The sequence below is a fragment of the Gossypium raimondii genome, chromosome 5 (genome assembly GCF_025698545.1).
Source record: "Gossypium raimondii isolate GPD5lz chromosome 5, ASM2569854v1, whole genome shotgun sequence".
NCBI lineage: Eukaryota > Viridiplantae > Streptophyta > Magnoliopsida > Malvales > Malvaceae > Gossypium > Gossypium raimondii.
In genome coordinates this window covers 17,911,010-17,930,285 of record NC_068569.1, presented here as the reverse complement: position 1 = coordinate 17,930,285, position 19,276 = coordinate 17,911,010, and the positions used below count along the sequence as shown (strand labels likewise).

Genomic DNA, 19,276 nt, shown 5'->3' with positions numbered 1-19,276 from the left:
ATTGATAATATAAATCCTCTAGTGCTGCTATCTCTACCTTACAAGATCAGCACATTGTAGATTAATCTAAACTCTAACAACTTAATCGGAAGGAGATGAGAATGAAAGAGATACAACTATACGTCTCCTACTGGTTATGTAGAACATAGCAAATACCACTTACACTCCAACTGGAGAAATCTCTTCTTGTATCATGATATGACACTTCAATCTAGATACCAATATCATCTCAAAATTATATTGTTATAAATATGTACCACCACTGATTTGATATTACTCCAAAACTTCACTTTAGCAAATCATAACCATAAATACATACCTAACAGTTCAAACAGAAGAAGAATACTTGTTCCTATAACTATATCTAGAACTAGCAAAATTTGAAACAAACAAGAGTCTATTTCCAATAAATACCAAAGATTCAGTAATTTAAAGATATTGATAAGAATGCGAGGAAAAAGGCATAAAAGGTGCCCTCCAGCTATATATTCCGAAAATCATCACATCTTAAGATCACTTATCCAATAATGTCATTCCTCCACCCTTGTAGCAGCCAGCAAGTTTAACATTGAGTTAAAAGTTTGTGAAACTCAAGTTCCACGTAGATTTTTTTTTTTTTTTTTGTAATTATGGAGAAGAAATCTTAATAGTAATATCTAGTAAAAAATTTGAAGAATACCAGAGGGAAGGCTAACAAATAACCCATCAGCAGTTCCATTGAAGGGATGAAAGCATCTATAGAAACTATCGTTAAGAAACTCAATAACGTAGCTCAAATTGAAAACTGGTCATTAAGCACTGAAACCCACCTTCCTCCGCCTGTGCCGGCAAAACTTCCAAGGAAAATCAAATTTAGTTAGGTTAGAGTTTGGCTTTAGTAAACACACACGCAAAAAAAAAATGCTAATACAGCCAATAAAGCTAATCTACACATAAAACCTATGCATACAAAATATTGATGCACGGTACAAATCATGAACCCTATTTAAAAAGCAATTTCTAATTTTTCAACAAGTGTTTATGACCAGCATTTGTAGGTATTAAAAAAATCTAGCATGACAATAAAGACAGCCATTACCACAATATTTTATATGTTTTTTGTTTTTTTTTGTTTTTTTTGGTTCTATTGAAAGAACCATGGACTATAGTACTATGCACCTTATAATCCTTTAAAAAAGATGATTCTCCAGCAGAGAAAGCATAAAATATATTACGATTAGAAACCAAGTGGAATGTTAATATGTAAAAGGGGAAAAAAGAGAGAAGATGAAAACTGTGCGAAAACGTGAATGCTATGACATAGTTTTCGCATCTCAATGTAAAAGGGGTAATCAAATATCATTCAGTAATACAAAATTTTAAATTGAAGCTATGGTGATATAATCATACAATTGCTTTGTTAGTGACCCAATCGAAACTAAAAGAAGGCGAACCGTACTAACACACTATTAAAAAGCAAGCGAGAGATTTTTTTTTTAAAATAAAAGATATCACATATAAAAATTTTAAGAAGAGTAATAGTAAAATTTACCTGGAAGGCCAAAAAGCTAAATTGCTTTGAATAAAAAGCTCTCCTAAGTTTCTCTTAATGTAACCTGAAAATGGTCCCAAAATGTCAAGTTTCTGCAGAAATGAGTTTTAGGAAATAAAATGTAATAATGAGAAAGAAAATGCCAGCAATAGATTTTACAACAGCATTTCTACCGTAGACGTAAAACACTCGATTTCTCCAGTTCATTACCAGAAAAACTTGGAAAATATGTCAAAAACAGATTATCGTAAAAATGTTTTAAACATAAAGTACGATTCTCCTATCGCTTTCGCTTTCGATCACTTTCTCGGTAACCAAACGGATTTTAACAAAAGTAACTATAAAACAAAGTTTTGAACTGCCATCACTAACAAATTCAGAATCAAAGCAAAATAACAGTTCGCAAAAATCTAAAACTACAAATTACTCAACAGAAAAAAGAATCAGCATTCACGTTTAAAGCTGAGAATGCAACCACAAAACAAAAACAAAAACAACGATCTGATTACGAATATTTTAGGTAAACCAGAAAAAGAAACATTAAAACGAGAGAACCAGATAAATAACTAGATCTGCTTCTTTCAAAGAGACCGCGAAAATTATACCTGAAGAAGCTAGTGAAGCTGAAGAAGAGTAACACGAAGAAGGAAAAAAATATCTAAAGCAGTAGCAGATGAGAGATGGAGGGATTTAAAAAAAAAAATTTTAAAAGGTAATGTGGGGGAGAGTAAAGGAAAGGATGCCCCCACTTAATCTGGTTCTTACCTGATTAATTAAATAAAATTATTCATTAATCAAACATTTTAGGTAATTAGTTTTTTTTCTTTTATAATGATCCGCGTTTTTGGTTAAGCCACTACATGAAGGCTGCGTTCTTTATTGCGAGGGAAAGCTAAAATATTTCTTTCCCGCATAAGTAAAGAAGATAGTTAATTTTTGGAGTTAAAATTCCGGGTAAAAAAATGTTTCTCATGCAAAAGATGAGATTTAGGTATTTAAAATTTATTAAAATATTTTTATTTATATGAATTATGTTATATATTATTATTTTAATATCATTTTTATTTTTATTTTTAATAATATTTTATGTTTCACTAATTTTACGAATAATTTATATTAATTACTTAAAATATATTTAAAATTATATTTCATGTATAATTATATTAAACTATTTAAATATCATATAACTTAATTAATTTTTACTTTTCACTATTATATCTAAAATAAACTTTTAAATATTCAACCACAATTTTTGGTGACAATGATAAATACTAAAATTAACAAACTACATTTTTAATTGCACATTTTACTATTTTTTAAATTATTATTTTAAATATTTAAAAAATATTTTTCAACTGCAACAACTATTGAAAATCAACCTTAAGTTTGTAGGGCCAATATCTCCTGTTTTCACATGCCATTAATTAAATAGAAAAGGAAGGGTCTAATCAAGATTTAAAATATTCTCCTTAAAAATATTTTCTTTTTATTTTTAAATTTTAATTTTATAATGTTATTTAACTGGTTTAAATTAATAATATAATTAGTGGTTATTGTTAGATCACATAAAAATAAATCAATTGTATTCAATAAATATATTTTTTATATAAATCGAATATATTATTACTTTAAAACTACTAATAGTATTATAGAAATAAAAAATAAATTAGTAATCAAAGTATAAATTTAAAATTTAAAATTTCAGCTTAATGGGAACTAAAATCACAATTAGATTAAGAAAATTGGCTGACGTGGTTAGGTAAGCAAACCAAGGGAAGGCCGAAAAAGATGGGCAAACTAACTGGACAGGTGTCAACAAAAGACACATACAACGATGAATCGTCTATAACCATAAGAATTTTAGGCCTTACAACGTGTCCAATTAAACGAACGGGAACTTAGCACGTGTATGTTAAAGTTCCCTAAAATCTCAAAGGCTCATTTTTCTATTGACTTTCTCTTGAGTCTTGGAAAGCATCAACAAAAGAAACTTCCATTTGTATAAAAAAGTATTTATTCGAGCTTTCCGACCTGTCAGGAACACGTGTCAGGTTCTTGAGATGAGGTTCAAATGTAGGAGAATTATTTTATTGATAAAAGGCCGAAGATATTTAGGAGAAGTTCAGATATTTTGAAGGAAAGGTAGACCGTGAAAAGCTAGAGTGCTTCTTACTGTGATACTGTGGAATTATTCGCGAAGTTGGTAAGTTACTCGACTTATAAAGTAAAATTACTCATTGGAGAACGGAGAGAGTATGCAAAGTTTTCATTTGGTTATCTATATTATATCTCAATGGCTGATGGCCATGGCAATCCACGTGGCTTTGGTCCCAAAATTTTAAATTTATTATTAATATATATTAGTATGATTTTCATTCAAGTTTCGTGTTGGGTTAATTATTTATTTTCTTATTAAATTATAGTATAAAAATTTAAATGTTACAATTTGTTTAAATTTTTTGTATTTTTCATATATTTAGAGTTTAATTTTCATATTTTTATTTTAAAAAGTTAATATCTCTATTTCTAATTTAAAAATTCAAGTTCATTTGTTAACATTGTTAGAATTTGTTTGTGTTGGTGTGGCATTTTGAAAAAAATATAAAATAAACTCAGTATCCATATAACAAAAAAATAACATTATGACAAGCCTGGATTTGATAAAAAAATTTAATGATGCTAACAATATTTAAAAAATCACATCACTATTTTAAGGGTAATTTACACCAATAGTCACTTAATTTTGATGTAGCTGACAAAACAATCACTCTGATTTCAATTTAGTGACTCAATTTTCGAAAAATAACAAATCAATCACTAACATTATCGAAAAGTGACAAATCAGTCACCCATTAACATTTTCCGTCATAGGCTTAACGGGAAAGCTAACGTGGCCAGTTAACTTGCCACGTTCTTTTTCCCTTTTTTTAATAAGTGACCTAATATTTTTACTTTTTGCGTGAATAACCTAATATGTTTATGCTTCTTCTTCTCCATCCCAACAATCTCGCCGTCGCCGCCAAGCCCCATCATCAAGCTTTAGCTGGGGAAAAAAAAGTTTACATCATCATAAGCTCACCATCAATCGCAGAACAAATCCTCAAATACCACGACGCTATCTTTGCCAACCGTGACATTCTGATGGCAGCCATAAACGGAACCTTCGGTGGACTCGACTTTGTGTGGAGGTCCAACAACCCAAAATTGCACAAGCTACGTAAGCTTGTCGTATGTGAAATCATGACCAACAAAGGCCTCAATGCCTACTACGAACTTTGCTGACGAGAGATTCGACAAATGTTGAAGAATATCCATGGAAAAGTCGAGTCACCCATCAACCTTAGCAAACAAATATTCTTAATAACGTTGAGCGTTACGATTAGCATGCTATGGAGTGGTTCGTTGAATGGAGAAGAAGCAAAGCTTGGGCTTGAAATTAAGGATCGATTAGAGGAATTTGTGGGATTGATGGGAGAACCCAACCTTTCAGACATTTTCCCGATGCTTAGGCCATTCGACTTACAAGGAATTGAATCCAAAACCAATAAGCATTTGTCGTGGTTTTATGGGTTTCTTAAATCAATGACAGAGCAGCGAACGAAGTTCGGAGGGGAACCAAAAATGGTAGACAGTAAGGATTTTCCCTAGCAATTATAATTACCATTTTTTTCCAATTTTTGAAACAATAAAGGAAGAAAGACATGGATAAAAAACATTATTTAGATTGTATTTTTTTTTCTCTTTTTCTTCTTCTTTCTCTTCTACTTCTTCTACTGCCCAGCTAGCCCTTTAAACAACAGCTAGGATGCCAACGTGGCCAATTAAATGGCAAGTTAACTTTTCGATATGTCTGTAACGAAAAATGGTACGAAAACTGATTTGTTATTTTTTTAAAGTTGAGTTATTGAATTGAAATCAGAGTGACTGTTTTATCAGCTGCATCAAAGTTGAGTGATTGTTGGTATAATTTACCCTTATTTTAATTAAAATAAAATATTTAGATTAACTAATGACATTGTAAAAGTTGAGGTATCAAACCATGTCAAAATTAAAATATATAGATTAAATCTTAAAATTGAGCATAATATAATGATCAAATTGAAATTTAACAATTTTTATAATCTAAAAAGTAGAGAGATTGGAATTGAATTTTATCCATAAACATTTTCATGTAAAAAGAAAGGAGAATTTCTACAATAATTCTTTATAGAACAATCTATTAATATAAAAGATGGTGAGAGAATAGAAAGAAACTTTTGATGTATATTTTTGGTGTGTCAGACAAATAAAAGTTGGCTCTTATTTATAGGAGGTCTCATGTCTCTTCATAGAACATAACTACTCAAATGGAAAGTCACATTTTTAGCAATAAATATAACTATTCAATAGATATCCACTTGAATATTCATGACCTTTTATTATTAATTGACATAATTTTTGGTAACAAGAGATAAAACTCATCACCATGAATAGTGAGCACTCTTGGTTAACAACCAAGTGACATAATTTTTTGGATCACTTGTAATTTTTCAATTATAACTATTGGAACATTATAAATATTTTGAAAATGTTCCAACAACTTTTGAATACTTCATTAACCATTTTGTAGCCTTTTGAAGTTGAGTGATCAAAGTGTAAGCTTTTAGATAATTTAGTGACCATTTTATAGTTTTTAAAGTTGAGTGATTAAAGTGTAAAATTACTAATAGTTCAATAACCTTAGGTGCAGCTTACCCAAAAATTAAATAGGTTTTAGTGTTGGTTAAAGGCTAAGAATATAAAATTTCAAACACCTTTGAAAAATTTAAGTTAACTGAAAAACAATATTTTTAATGATTTAAATTTTTACATATCTTTGATAATTTAAAATAAAAACAATTCGATAAAATTTTTAGTACAAAAATGTGAAATTTGATAAGTAATAAGAGTTAGTTATCGCTTAATAGATAACATTTTCAATCAATTTTATTTATTTTAATATTATATTATCTTATAAAATTTACATTTAAAATTTTATTTTATTTAAAACAATAAGAAATGCATAAAAAGTAAGGATGAAATATAGAATAACTTTTTCTTAATTTGAAAATTGTATTTATAAAAATTCTAATTATATTTCTCACTTAAAATATTTAAATAATATACCAAACAAAATTATAACTACTTAAAGTTTTAACTTTTCAACACTTATTTTTTAACGGTTAAATTTTCAAATTATCAATTAGGGAAAAAGTCAAGACACCGATTTTAATATAAGTTAAATTCCTTTATTAATTGATGCCCAATTATTTAATGCTGACTAAATTATATCTGCATGAATAATTTTATCCCTTCTAAAAGGTTTGCTTTATGTTTCTCGAGGGATTCAACATATCTATCACCACTAAAATCTAGTGACTGGTTTTCTAGTGGAGAGCAAACTTGTAATGTAAATTAGAGGGACATCAGACTTTCTGTTTTAGAGCAAGTCCTAGTGTTCTTTTGGATAGGTCAAATGGGATTGTAGATAAAATTCAAATTCTGGCACTTACTAAAATGTAAATGAGTACTGAACCAATTAAAAAAATTCATTCTGGCTAAGCAAGTTCTAATGTTTAAATCAGTAAAAAATTCCTGGTAAATAATAAAACAACTTAGAACTTTGGCTTAGCTTATGTCTCTTATATTTGGTGTCCTATTAAGAAACATGGGGCTGCGCACATACATTTTGTTTGATCGAATCAATTACATTTACATACTCCAATATTTTTCCATATTTTATGCCATAATTGTAAAACATCTTCATAGAAACAGGGGACAGATACAATAAAGGAATAGCAAATAGGTGTTAAAAGGATCAAATTACCTCGCCAGTAGAGCTTAGGCATTTAATGCACACAGTCCATTTTAAATTCAAGTGTTAAGACACAAGATTGCTCTTTTTCATGATTTTTTCCTTTTCCTTTTGGCATAATCAACTTTTTCGCCTTTTAGCTTTTAAAGTTATATTTATTTTGTTAAATTACTTCAAAATGGATAAAAAATTAATATTTGTCAACTTTATTAATATGACATATATGTGGATAGTCAATGAATGACATATAAGCATTTAATTAATTTTTTAAAAATAATAAAACTTTAAAAATATTTTTTATATATTTTAATAAATTTTAAATTTTAAATTTTTATATTTTTAAAATTTAAAAAAATTAAATGATCACATGTCATCCATGTACCAATTTACATGTATATCACATTAGCAAAATTAAAAATATTAATCTTTTCTATCCATTTTTTACGTGATTTAATAAAAAACATAAGTTTAAGAATTAAAAGGATAAACAACTAAATGAAAAACTAAAATACTTTTTATTTAATTAAAAGGCCAAATAAAACGTGATGCCTATTTTTTCATTGGAAGATTAGCAAAGATGTAAAATCCAATATGTCCTCTTTGGTCGGTAAATATAGATCCATTTTTGACAATATATTCCTATTTTTAAAACGGATAATAACAAATTTTACCTTTATACTTCAATAAAAAATTAATATGATATTTCCGCTTTAAATTTGTCTATTGTGATGCCTAAATGTTTATTCCGTTCCATCTATCATTACGGCACTCTTCTCTTAGTTGTTAATTTTTGATAAATTATTTTCCTAATTTTATTGTAAAAATTTTCGGATTTAACTTTTCTATCTCATCATCCATGATCTCTTTTTAATTATTTGATGATATTTCAATAATTTTTTCCATGTTATTAACGTATAATTTTGGTAATTTTTTTTACTTTGAACCATGAATACTGAATTTTAAACCTTGAATCTCAAACCCTAAACTCTGAACCATGAATCCCAATCTTACCCATAAACCTTGAACTCGAACCCTAAACCTTGAACTCAAATCCTAAATCCTAAGCCTTGAACTTGGGGTTCGGAATTTAATTTTGGAGTTCAGGGTTCAAGGTTTGAAGTTCGCAACTATTCTGTTATAATTCCATTTTATTTTATACTTGTTTTTCTTTATCAATTGAACTCCTCATTTATTTATTTTTTAGCTCTACACGTACAGGTCGTGGCAAAATAGTTGCCTAGACTTTGGTTACTTAAATAGGAAAATTAGGAATCTTAGTCCCTGTGAGATCAACCCTATTACTTTATACTACTGTTTAATTTAATTAGAGCGTAAAAAATTATATTTGGTGGTTTCGACGCCTATCAAATTTTGACACCATTGTCGAGGAGATAATGAATACCGTGATGAAAGATTTTAGGGCAAGTTCATATCTCATGATTTTCGATAGGAATGATACCGGCCTAAGGCTAAATGAGGTTTAATTGAACATGAAATTAATCATACTCAATTGAGGTTTAAAAGTGGATTTGAACGTAATGGTGACAGGAGAAAAGGACAAAAATAAGTAAATGGAAAAAAAATGGCATTAAACTTTGAATAGCTACTTATGCGTGAAAAAGAAAAGAATTGTTTTTAATTATATTTCAGTGTTTTTTTCTAATGCCCCATTACAAGGTATTTATACACTTTTTATATGCCAAATTTAGCACGATTCCTCCTAAGATTATACCTAACAACCAACTAAAATCATATATATATATATTTTCTATTCATAGAGTTTAACAAATTCGTAATTTGATTTTTATTCAGCCACTAATTCTGTAATTTTTTAATTTGGCCCATTTTATTGCTTTCCGTTCTAATTTAGCCCAATTTGCTTATTTATTTGAACTTCGATATTCCAATTGTGTCCTGACAAAATTAAACATGAAGTCACAAACTTAGTAGCATTCTATTCAAAATTTGATCATAAATAAATATATTAAACACACAAAATTAACTTGCTTTCAGTAAACTTGCAGCTGAAGTGCTAGTTATGTTTTTTGCTTAATATAATCTCATTTAGTTGATTTCTTTGATGGTGCTTTATGGATACACGACATTTCATTGCTTCTCAAGGCATTACATCACTATTTTGTAAATGTAAATCTTTTAGGTGCTTTCTTTTCCCTTTACACATGATGAGGCATTTAATCTGCAATGATTGGTATCGTGAATTAGTGATGTTTATTTCCATAAATTTACGGGCTTCTTCGCACTCTGTTAGATGCAAGTAGTGGATAGATATAGTTAACAGCCTAACGGCCATGCCAATCTTCTATCAGCTGAGCAGAGCAGTGGAGGCATGCTACTTTCCTGATTGCCATCAGCAACTTCATTAGCAAAAACAATGTCATACCTTTGTCTTGGGCTATTTGATCCTAAAGCAAAACGATGGTGGATCTTTCTGGCTGATACCAACGGCTTTAAACACGGGAAAAAAAGCTGATAGTGCGTGATCTCTCAGGCCCTCTGCAAGGATACGGGCATAGAATAACTGGATAAAGGGGAAAGCAAAAATGCAGTTGTGACTGGACGAGTGTAGGGCATAGTAACATGTGGCACTAGGAAAAGATAGTACGAACTGAAACAGATGAGGATAGAAATGTCTGCACCCTTGAATCACATGGTTTTAGGGACCATTGGCCATGGCTTAAAGCAAGTGGTATATATCCACCCATTGTTTTTCCCTTTAAAAGCTTTCAATTTTATGTTCACCATTAAAGTAAAAGAAATATTGTTTTTCTATGAGGAAAAAAAATTAAGGAGGGCTACTATAGGATTTGGCATCTAAGTCTCTATTGGTAATGGTATTTTTTACATATATATTTTTTTTGGTGATAATTGAAGAGGAAATTATATCAAATTAAATTGAGCGAAAACACTATTAGCTTTATTTTGTTGAAGGAATTGCGGAACTTCGATAGGTGCGACATCAATAATCTATATAGGCTTGACCTCCATGTTAAACTCAACTTAGCTAAGCAATCGGCAACTAGATTATATTCTCTAGGAACATATCTCTTCCGCCATTGACCTTCAGCTCTTATAATCTGTTGGATCCTCCTAAGCACAGTGATTCCTGAGTCGGCCATTGCATTATCTTGCAAAACTTTGACCACATCTAGATTATTTGTTTGAATTATGGCCCTTCTTATTCCTTTGCTGGGTAGAACAAGAAAGCCATTTAAAATGCCGTATAATTCAATCTCAAAAGCTGTACATCTTCTCAAGTAGTGATTAAATCTCAAAATCCAATTCCCATATTAATCTCACAACATACCCCCAATCAAAGCATTCCCATTACCTCTTACCATTGGTCCATCAATGGATAAATGCATCCACGTTCCTTCCAAGGTTACATGGGAGTCAAAAAGATGGCTAGTGCGTTGATCCCCCAAAGGCTTAACTCATATTGTTGTGCCTAATTAAGTGAAACCTTGACAATCTCATTAGCGATCTAAATTATATCTTGGAATATAAATAAATTCATACTCTTCCAAATTTGCTAAACAAGAAAACCATAAAAGTAAGACGACCAAGATTAAATTTAATTGATCAATCTACTAGTTTTCAATTTAATTGGTTTAATTCATTCTTTAATCGGTTTTGAATCATCACTTCTTTTAACTAGATATTTTATGCATTGTGTTTTTAAATATAAACTTAAGAGTTATGCTTTTAGACTCCAAGTCACGGTCAAATTTCCCGTTATTAGAAGATATGCACTTTTCCATATACATGATAATCCTTTTTTGAATTATACAAAAAAAAAATTGATGGATTAATATTCTTGTTATGTAAAGTTCGATATTTTTATATATTCCTCCTATCAATTTTTCTTTGTTTGTTTGTTGGCAATGTACGCGTTAATTTTAAAAAAGTGAGTAGGGGTCATGGTCGACGTAGCCAATGGTGCAGATTTATTACACCTTCTATCATGTACTCGATATCGCTTGGCGAAAAGAAATAGCGACAGATCATTCCTCACTCACTCTATCTCTTCCTCATTTTAGATTCCTTCTTCACCTTCCTTGTCTGCATTACTTCTCAGTTTCACCTTTCTTTCTTTGCCTTTTCCTCCCCCTTAAAATCCAAAAGGAGAGCATTTTCACGTACTGATCCTTTTGACCAATGCTCTTCTTCTAATACCACACACTCAAAATCCAAACTAAATGAAACGAGACAAAATCTAGAGACCTCACAAACCTTTATTTCTTATTCATCGACCACTCCGAACTCTGAAGCAATAAAGTTTATCTTGAAAAGAGCTCAAGCAAACCATGCAGCAGAGTTCAGCTTCGAGGAAAACCAAGGAAGAAGGGTTGCTTTCCTGCTGGGGTCGGCTCAAGCTGAAGCTCCCATGCACGAAAAGAAAAATAAAAGCTTTGGGCAATAGCATAACGGCAGCTTTCATGCCAAGGAAACCAAGACCAGTTGGTGGGTTTAGGTACGACCCTTTAAGTTATGCTCATAACTTCGACGACTGCAATGGAGATGATTATCTTCAGGGTTCTCTATATCGTGGGTTCTCCTCCAGATATGCCGCTCCTGTATCAAGATCAGTTGCTCACAAGTGAAGTGACTTTTTGGGTCGTTAAAATGTATATAGATAATATATAGATATCATATGTATAATATTACATTTTTCTTTTCCTTTTATTTCCACTTATGTTTCAGTTTTATTCTATATTGTGATTTGTAAGCTCATTATATGCAGAGAAGAAAATAATATAAAATGACTATATTTAAAACATTTAAACAAATACTATTTTTTTCTTTTTCTTCTAGAGAATGTGCTAATTATAAAAATGTAGAGTTCTTGAAGCCTAAATTATTTGATGTTGAATTGAAATGAATCTAAAAAACTGGACAACCATCTACAACTATGCCTTTTGCTGTTGGACAAGAAGCTAGATCGCAGTGCTCGCCATCACTTCCCCACCAAGATATGCTAATTCCGTGCATTGTCAATGTGAAATATAAGAGCACTCCCATGAAAGCCAACCCAGCATCAAGTGCTGCAGAGAGAACATAATTGTATCTCTGCCACCAACCTTTTCGGTACTTGAAAACATAGTAATTGAAGATGAATCCAATTATAAGCCAGCAATTGAAGTTCAATGATGTGGCTGGTGGCATCGCAGCTGTTGCTCCCAAGAGCACTGGAAGATTGATCAGTGGGATCCATTTCTGGTTAGGGAAAGCTTTGTGGAATAGCCATACCACTACAGGCCCCACGGCACCTCCAAGAAAGAACCAGTTGAGAGCAGAGTAGTTCCCGAGGGGACCGAAGATCCTTTTCGGTCCGACAAGACCCCAGATAACCGATGCATCGAAGAAGACTCGGTCACCGGGACATGTCCATGGACTGTTGGGAGGAAGTAGGTGATCCTGGCATATGTTCTCAACTGTGGTCAGCAGCCACCATGCCACTGCAAGGTTCACTGTTCCAGCTATCACAGTCCCAATGCTCTTTTAATACAACACAATTTACGAAGAAGAGAGAATTAGCAAATATACCCTATACAAAAGGTCCTGTTCTATTCTTATATATATTTATCTTTTAAATTGTCAAAATCATGTCTATCAGCAATTATTGCCTGCTACACTCAATTAATTGTCAACGTTTTGTCTTTTGCAAATGTCTTTATTTCCTTTAAACATTCGATTTCTTTTTGAGACATACCTGGACTACAAACATCGATCTTGGTGGAATCTTCATGTAATGGCCGAGCTTGAAATCGTTAAGAAAGGAAACTGCCTGTGCCATGCTTATATATCCGTAGGTTTTGAAGCAAACATTGGCTATTGGTTTTCCTGGTAAAATGTAACCCATGATGTACTCAGTGATGATATTCAGTCCTGGTGACTAGCAACAGAAAGGGCCACACTCAGCAAATGCAGATCATCAAGATACAAAAGTTGTTCAGGGAAATCACGCAATAACTCAGAACTATACGATTTTCCAGTACTTCAATTAACATGCTATGGGCTATGTTACTCATACTCGAATATTGAATGTCGGATATAGGTATGTATTTTTTGACATTGATATACTCAAATTTTTTAAAGCCTCTTCTTATATATTTGAAGGACCATATTTGGAATGTGTCGGATATGAGTACTTCAAAGAAGAGTTACGTACAAAAGTGAGAGCTTGTTACCTGATTTGTAGTGGCAGTTATGATGCTAACAGGAAGAGTGAAAGCTAAAGCAATGGCAGCTGCAAAGATAAGTCCCCACCAAGGCATTTGGATGTCACGTTTCATAAAAACACATAACGCAAGAGAAAGCAGCAATGTCAACCCGAGCAACAGGTAAAACCACCAGTTCGGTATGCTCTTATACTTCTTCATTAACCTTGTATGAATATCTTCTTTTCCCTTGAAAGAAGCTTTCAGTTGTGTATGTATCTCCCTGTTCCAAACATTCAACACAAAGTTTTACGTTAAAAGACGGCCAATCCAAAAAGTCGGGTGTGAAGCTATAAGATTAAAAGCTTTCGGTCGCTTACTTTCCATTAAACACAGCTACGTGTGAAAGAGTAGATATAATGGCAGCAAAGCCAATGCCATAAGTGAGAGAAAAGAAGACGCTCAAGTTTACAAGTCCCTGCTGCTCATATGCCGGCATATCGATTTCGAAATTCTGGTTTACAATGCCTGATACGTTGTATGGTTCCCCCTTGTGATTAAACAAATGTGAGGAGAAAATAGGGAAGTTGCGAGCTTGGTAAAGGTCAAGTCCCCAGTAGGCAGTCGGAAGTACGACATACAAGAATAACGCAAAGCCTACAAAGATATTAACAATTGCGAAGAAAGGGGTCACCAGAGGGCTGCCGAGGAAGGAAGCAATGACCGACCAGTCGACTGCAAACGATCCGATGCCGATCCCTTGCATTCCCGATCCGATCTGCTGGGCTGTTACGGACTTGGGAAATGCCCAGCACACCCAAGAAATGGCTGACAATGTGGGGAACAAGTAGCCTGGAAACACGTACCAGGAGAAGCTGCAAATAAGTGCAATCAAGAAGAATTTCCCTCGGGACTTGCGGCTATTGTCTTTCTCGTGCATGGCCCTGAAGAATTTATGAGCTTTTTCATTGACTTCAAGCATTGGCAAGGAAAAACAAGCTATTGCAAAGCCATGATATTCTATACAATAAAAAGTTCTTTTGAAAATTTTTGACTGACTTAATTTTTTTAATAAAATAATAATCACTATTAATGCAAATAATGATATAAACACATATAGTTGGAAAGAATGTTTAGTTGAAAAAAGAAAAGAGAAAAGAGTGTGCAGTAAAATGAAAGAGAATATAAAATTTAAATTAACTTACTAGGAGAAAAACATGAAAAGAATGAAAATAATAGAGATCCATGTTCATCTTAATGATGAAGAGAAAATAAGAGAAAAGTTACTTTAATTCAAAATGATGTATTTTTAAAATGCTGATTTTTTCTTCCAATAATCCGAGCATTTTGATGAATTTTTTTCTTTTCTTCCAATTTTTCATCACTTTAATTTTCGGCTAAATGGTAGACCTAACACTTATAATTAATTGAAATTGAAATAATGAACCATGAAATTCAAACTTTATTTTGGGTTAAAAAAGAGAGAGAGAAACTCTAAAAGATAAGATGATTACACAGGGCAAACTCTATCAAGTGCATGTGTTACTCCTAGTAACCATAAAGTTCAATTTAATTTTACACAGGGTAAAGTCTAAAAATTCAGTACGCCACTACGATGAAGAGGCATACCACAAAGCACGAAAACGACACCGTTACCTGAAAAGAGAAACCTGAACCAGGCTACTTGGCCACCACATTTCCGCAGGTTCGACCACGAACCTCCTCATAATCCCCGCCCATCCATACCCCAAAACCTGCCCATATGTTTTCAATTTTAGACTTGGAAAAAAGTAAAACAAAAGAGGAGTTCCAAGAACAACGTATTATTTTCGAAAGAACGGGCATTTAAACCTGTGTGGTGATGACTAAAATCCAACTAGCTAAGAAACCGATCTTCCTATGATAAAAAGCCCGGATAATATCCACGATACTGATAGCATAAGCCGTCCCGCCACCAAACGCAGCCCCAGCATTAGCAAAAATAGAGATCAACACATGTTCTTTTACGTTAAACGGACCAGGGTTCAGCGTAAACTCCTTGTTTACCACGGGGATCTTAAACTTGGTGGTTGGTAGCACTCTCGCCATAAACTTTCCCACAGGGAGCGACGCCACCTGTATGGATATCATGGTAACCTGGAGTGGCTCCGACCGGTAACTGAAAAACGTATTGAGGAAAGAAAGGAGAACACAAGAGAGGAGTCCGATGAACCACATTCGGAATGTCCAAACGGGGAGTGTCGTGTCGTCGTCATTAGAAACTGTAAGACGTACTTCTTCGATGGGGGAAACATCGTCGTTATCGGCCGCCGAAACGACGAGGACGTCGCCGACTCTGGCCGAACCTATTTCGAGAGACGACATCGAGAGTGTGGGGAGACTTTTTATTTTTATTCTTTAAAAATATTTTTCTTCTATTTTTTGGGGGGTTTGTTAGTGAGAGAAAGATAAAAAGCGGGAGATATTCTTAACGGCGGGGGGGAATTTTTCGGATTGGTAATGGGGGGGAGGATCTCTGAAGCCATTTTTCACATGTGAATGGTTTCGCAGACTCTATGGGACTCTTTTACTTGAATCCATTATCCATCCCTTGAATACTGCATTAAGCAGCGACCAACAAGCTTTATAATGGCTTTGAAAAATCTTTAACAAATGCATGTGGACGGTTTCTTGATCCAAAGGATATTATTTACTTGTGACAATTAATTATAAACGGTTTTTTTTTTATTATACTCATTCAATTTTAGCTTAAAGCAATCATTTTCGATATAAAATTTTCTAATTAATCTGATGTAGTATATCATATATGGTAAAATACACAAACATTTGTAAGAAATGCTGATTTTATATCAATTATCAATTATTATTTTATTTCAATTGTTCATCCCGATTTAATGTATAAAATATATATGTGAATCCTATATCAATATACGTATATCTGTATTGGTTAATTAGGAAAAATATAATCACGGTATAATAAAAATAATGTTATTTTCTTTTGGATATTTTCAAAAACATTACTTTTTTGCAAAAACAAAAAAAAAGGTAGTTTTGTTATTTTAAGTAGTAAAGTGGAAAGATGAGGTATGCTTTAGGGATAAATTTATGTATCAAGCTCTTTTCTTTTAAAAAATTCAAATTCACTAAAACAAGGCCACTTTAGGTATTTAGCTAGTTTATATTGTTGTGTAATATTAAATTGTTATTTTAAAAAAATAAATAGATAAAAATTTACCGCATATATTATATGCCTAAAAATATAAAAATATAAAATTATATTTTGATATTAAAAATGTTTCGGCATTTTATAATTTATCCGTGAGATACATAGGTTCATCTTGTCTATTATTCTGTTGTTATTTCTAAAATAATATTGAGATTAAAAAATTCATTGTATATTGTAATTTAAAATGGATAAAACGGTGATTATATTTTGATATAACAAATTTTTGGAAATGTAAAAATTAGCGAAATATACGGACTTTTATTTAAAAGAATGACAAAACAATATATGGAGTTGTTTACTTATTGAAAATTTAAATATTCATTTTACCATTTGATATTAATATCTAATTTTTCAAGTAAACTTTTATAAAATGGTATTTTTTTTAAAATTCGTTTATTAATAAGATATTGTAAAACAGATTGCAAAAAGTAAAATAATCATAAAAATACGGGAAAATAAGAAAAACAAAAACCCTAAAAAATTAGTAGAGAAATCAAAGCTTGTTCTCTTTTCCCACCAAATCGATTACAGTAAATAAAAGATAATTTTAATGTTATAATTATTGGGAGAAGATTTCATTGATGTAGGCTCACATGCATCAAATTTGAGAATATAAAAATTAGTATGAATTTTATTAAAAAAACATTTAATAACAAATTGGATAAATTTAAAATTACAACATAGATTGTAGCTTAAAATATATATAAGAATACATAAATAATTTTATATTAATAATTTATGAAAAATGAATTAATCATTATAAATTTAAGTAAAATATTGTGACCCGTGGCCTTCAATTAGTCTGAACCGAGTAAACCAAACCATCAAGCTAGATCGAGAGCCTATCAATTATAAAATATTGATCAAGGTATAAAGGAAAGATGCGTAAAATGTGAAAGGCAATTAAGTTAAACGTTTGGAAACATAAATCTCCATGCAGGTGCAACAATTAAAGTTCATAAAATAAAGTATCCTTCTCATCATCTTTAAGATCTAGCCTGGAAAACTAAAACCAAAATTATTTTTATATCATTGAAGTAAGTAAAAATCCAATAATTTTATGATTAGATGTCGTAATTTACCTACAAATGTAGGGCCATTTTGAAGGTGCATGGCATTGATGAATCCTCAAATAGAGATAATGTATGAAGATTCTTTGAAGTGGAAGATGAGCTTGCTACACAATGTTTATGTTCAGTTATTTAATTTTAATACATGTATATACATATATTCAATAACCGTTTATAAAGAAGATTATTAAATCAACTAAAAAAGTCATTATATACTAAATTGGGTAAAAAGTCTTTATATATTAAATTGGTTAAATTAAAGCTTTATTATATTACATTTTATAAACTTGCATGGTACAAGAAGATTTCATATTATTATTTATTCCAAGACTTATGTTGCAGTTCTATAAACTTGCAAGGCACAAGATAAATTTGTTCTAGGTAACCTTCGGTGTATAATTGTTAATATTGGTATGTTATAATAATATGACTTATTAGTTTATGAATATTTGCTGATTTTTATCCGTATATGTATAATCTATAAACATAAATGAGTAATTATGAGAAACGTTTAATATATTTTATTAATAAATATAATTAACTCGTGTATCGTGCAAATAAAAAATTAATTAGAGTTATGTTTGTGAATATGGGTTTTAATTGGACAATCTTATTATTGAGTTAAGACCTTATTGACATATAAATTTAAATACAAATTTTTATTAATTAAATCCTATTTTATATGGAATCTAGGTTTTATTTAAAATCCTAAGCTTAAATTCCAATTTCAAGTCTCACTTTATATAAAATATGGGTAATTTTTTAAATTTATTTTAATTTAAATTTTATTATGTATGAATCTTATTTATTCTTATTTAAAACTAAAGATATTTTGGTTATACAATTTTAAAATTATTTTGATTTAAATTTGTAAAGATCATTCTAAATTAAATTTAAAAATATTCCTTGATTTTATTTGTAACCTGAAAAAGAATTCTAGCTGTCGAACATTATTTTTGGATTGCATTTTAATTTGTACATTCATCGGGATTGGAGTTGGCAAGACATACCAATCACATGCCAGGAATAGCTACTAAATTATTCTCTGTATTTTTTTGCTTTTAATTATTTATGACAAAATTATCAATAAAAAACTCACTTAACCTACCCTAGGAAATGTTATAAAATCACATGATGTCGCTCATGCTCGAAAGTCCTTTGTTTAAATGCCTTTTTTTAGCTATTCTCATCATTTTTTAGAGAAATTTAGAGACTTTAAATTTTATTTTTAAAGCATTTTAGATTTTTAGTAGAATTTTTTGTAATCTCATTTTCTTTTTTAGCATTTACTTGTAAACACGTTGTTAGTTTGTAATCAAATTTAGTGGTCTCCTTCAATTAGATGTATAATGATTTTTCTGGTTTTCTAACTTTATAAAAAATTATCGTTTCATTTATTTTTATTTATTTTGACTCTTGAATTTGTATTTTGTCAAA

The 19,276-nt window shown here is 30.9% G+C and overlaps 1 protein-coding gene across 1 annotated transcript; it reads right to left on the bottom strand.

The window, feature by feature from the left end:
- Positions 1–12,135: 12,135 nt before the first annotated feature.
- On the bottom strand, positions 12,136–15,923 carry LOC105771180 (oligopeptide transporter 2). The gene is made up of 6 exons (XM_012592593.2): positions 15,395–15,923; positions 15,200–15,297; positions 13,924–14,487; positions 13,574–13,826; positions 13,096–13,278; positions 12,136–12,881 (listed from the first exon to the last, which is right to left on the bottom strand). The coding sequence occupies exons 1-6, from the start codon at positions 15,905–15,907 to the stop codon at positions 12,267–12,269; spliced, it is 2,226 nt and encodes a 741-aa protein (XP_012448047.1). The 5' UTR covers positions 15,908–15,923; the 3' UTR covers positions 12,136–12,266.
- Between the last annotated feature and the right edge of the window lie 3,353 nt (positions 15,924–19,276).

What these genes read in the sequence shown, in the direction of transcription:
- LOC105771180 (XM_012592593.2), bottom strand. Translation starts at nt 15,907, where the DNA reads ATGTCGTCTCTCGAAATAGGTTCGGCCAGAGTCGGCGACGTCCTCGTC. An exon ending in GTAGCTGTGTTTAATGGAAA is followed by an intron (nt 13,827 to 13,923) that starts GTAAGCGACCGA and finishes TGTTTGGAACAG; the next exon opens with GGAGATACATACACAACTGA. An exon ending in GATCGATGTTTGTAGTCCAG is followed by an intron (nt 12,882 to 13,095) that starts GTATGTCTCAAA and finishes TTGTATTAAAAG; the next exon opens with AGCATTGGGACTGTGATAGC.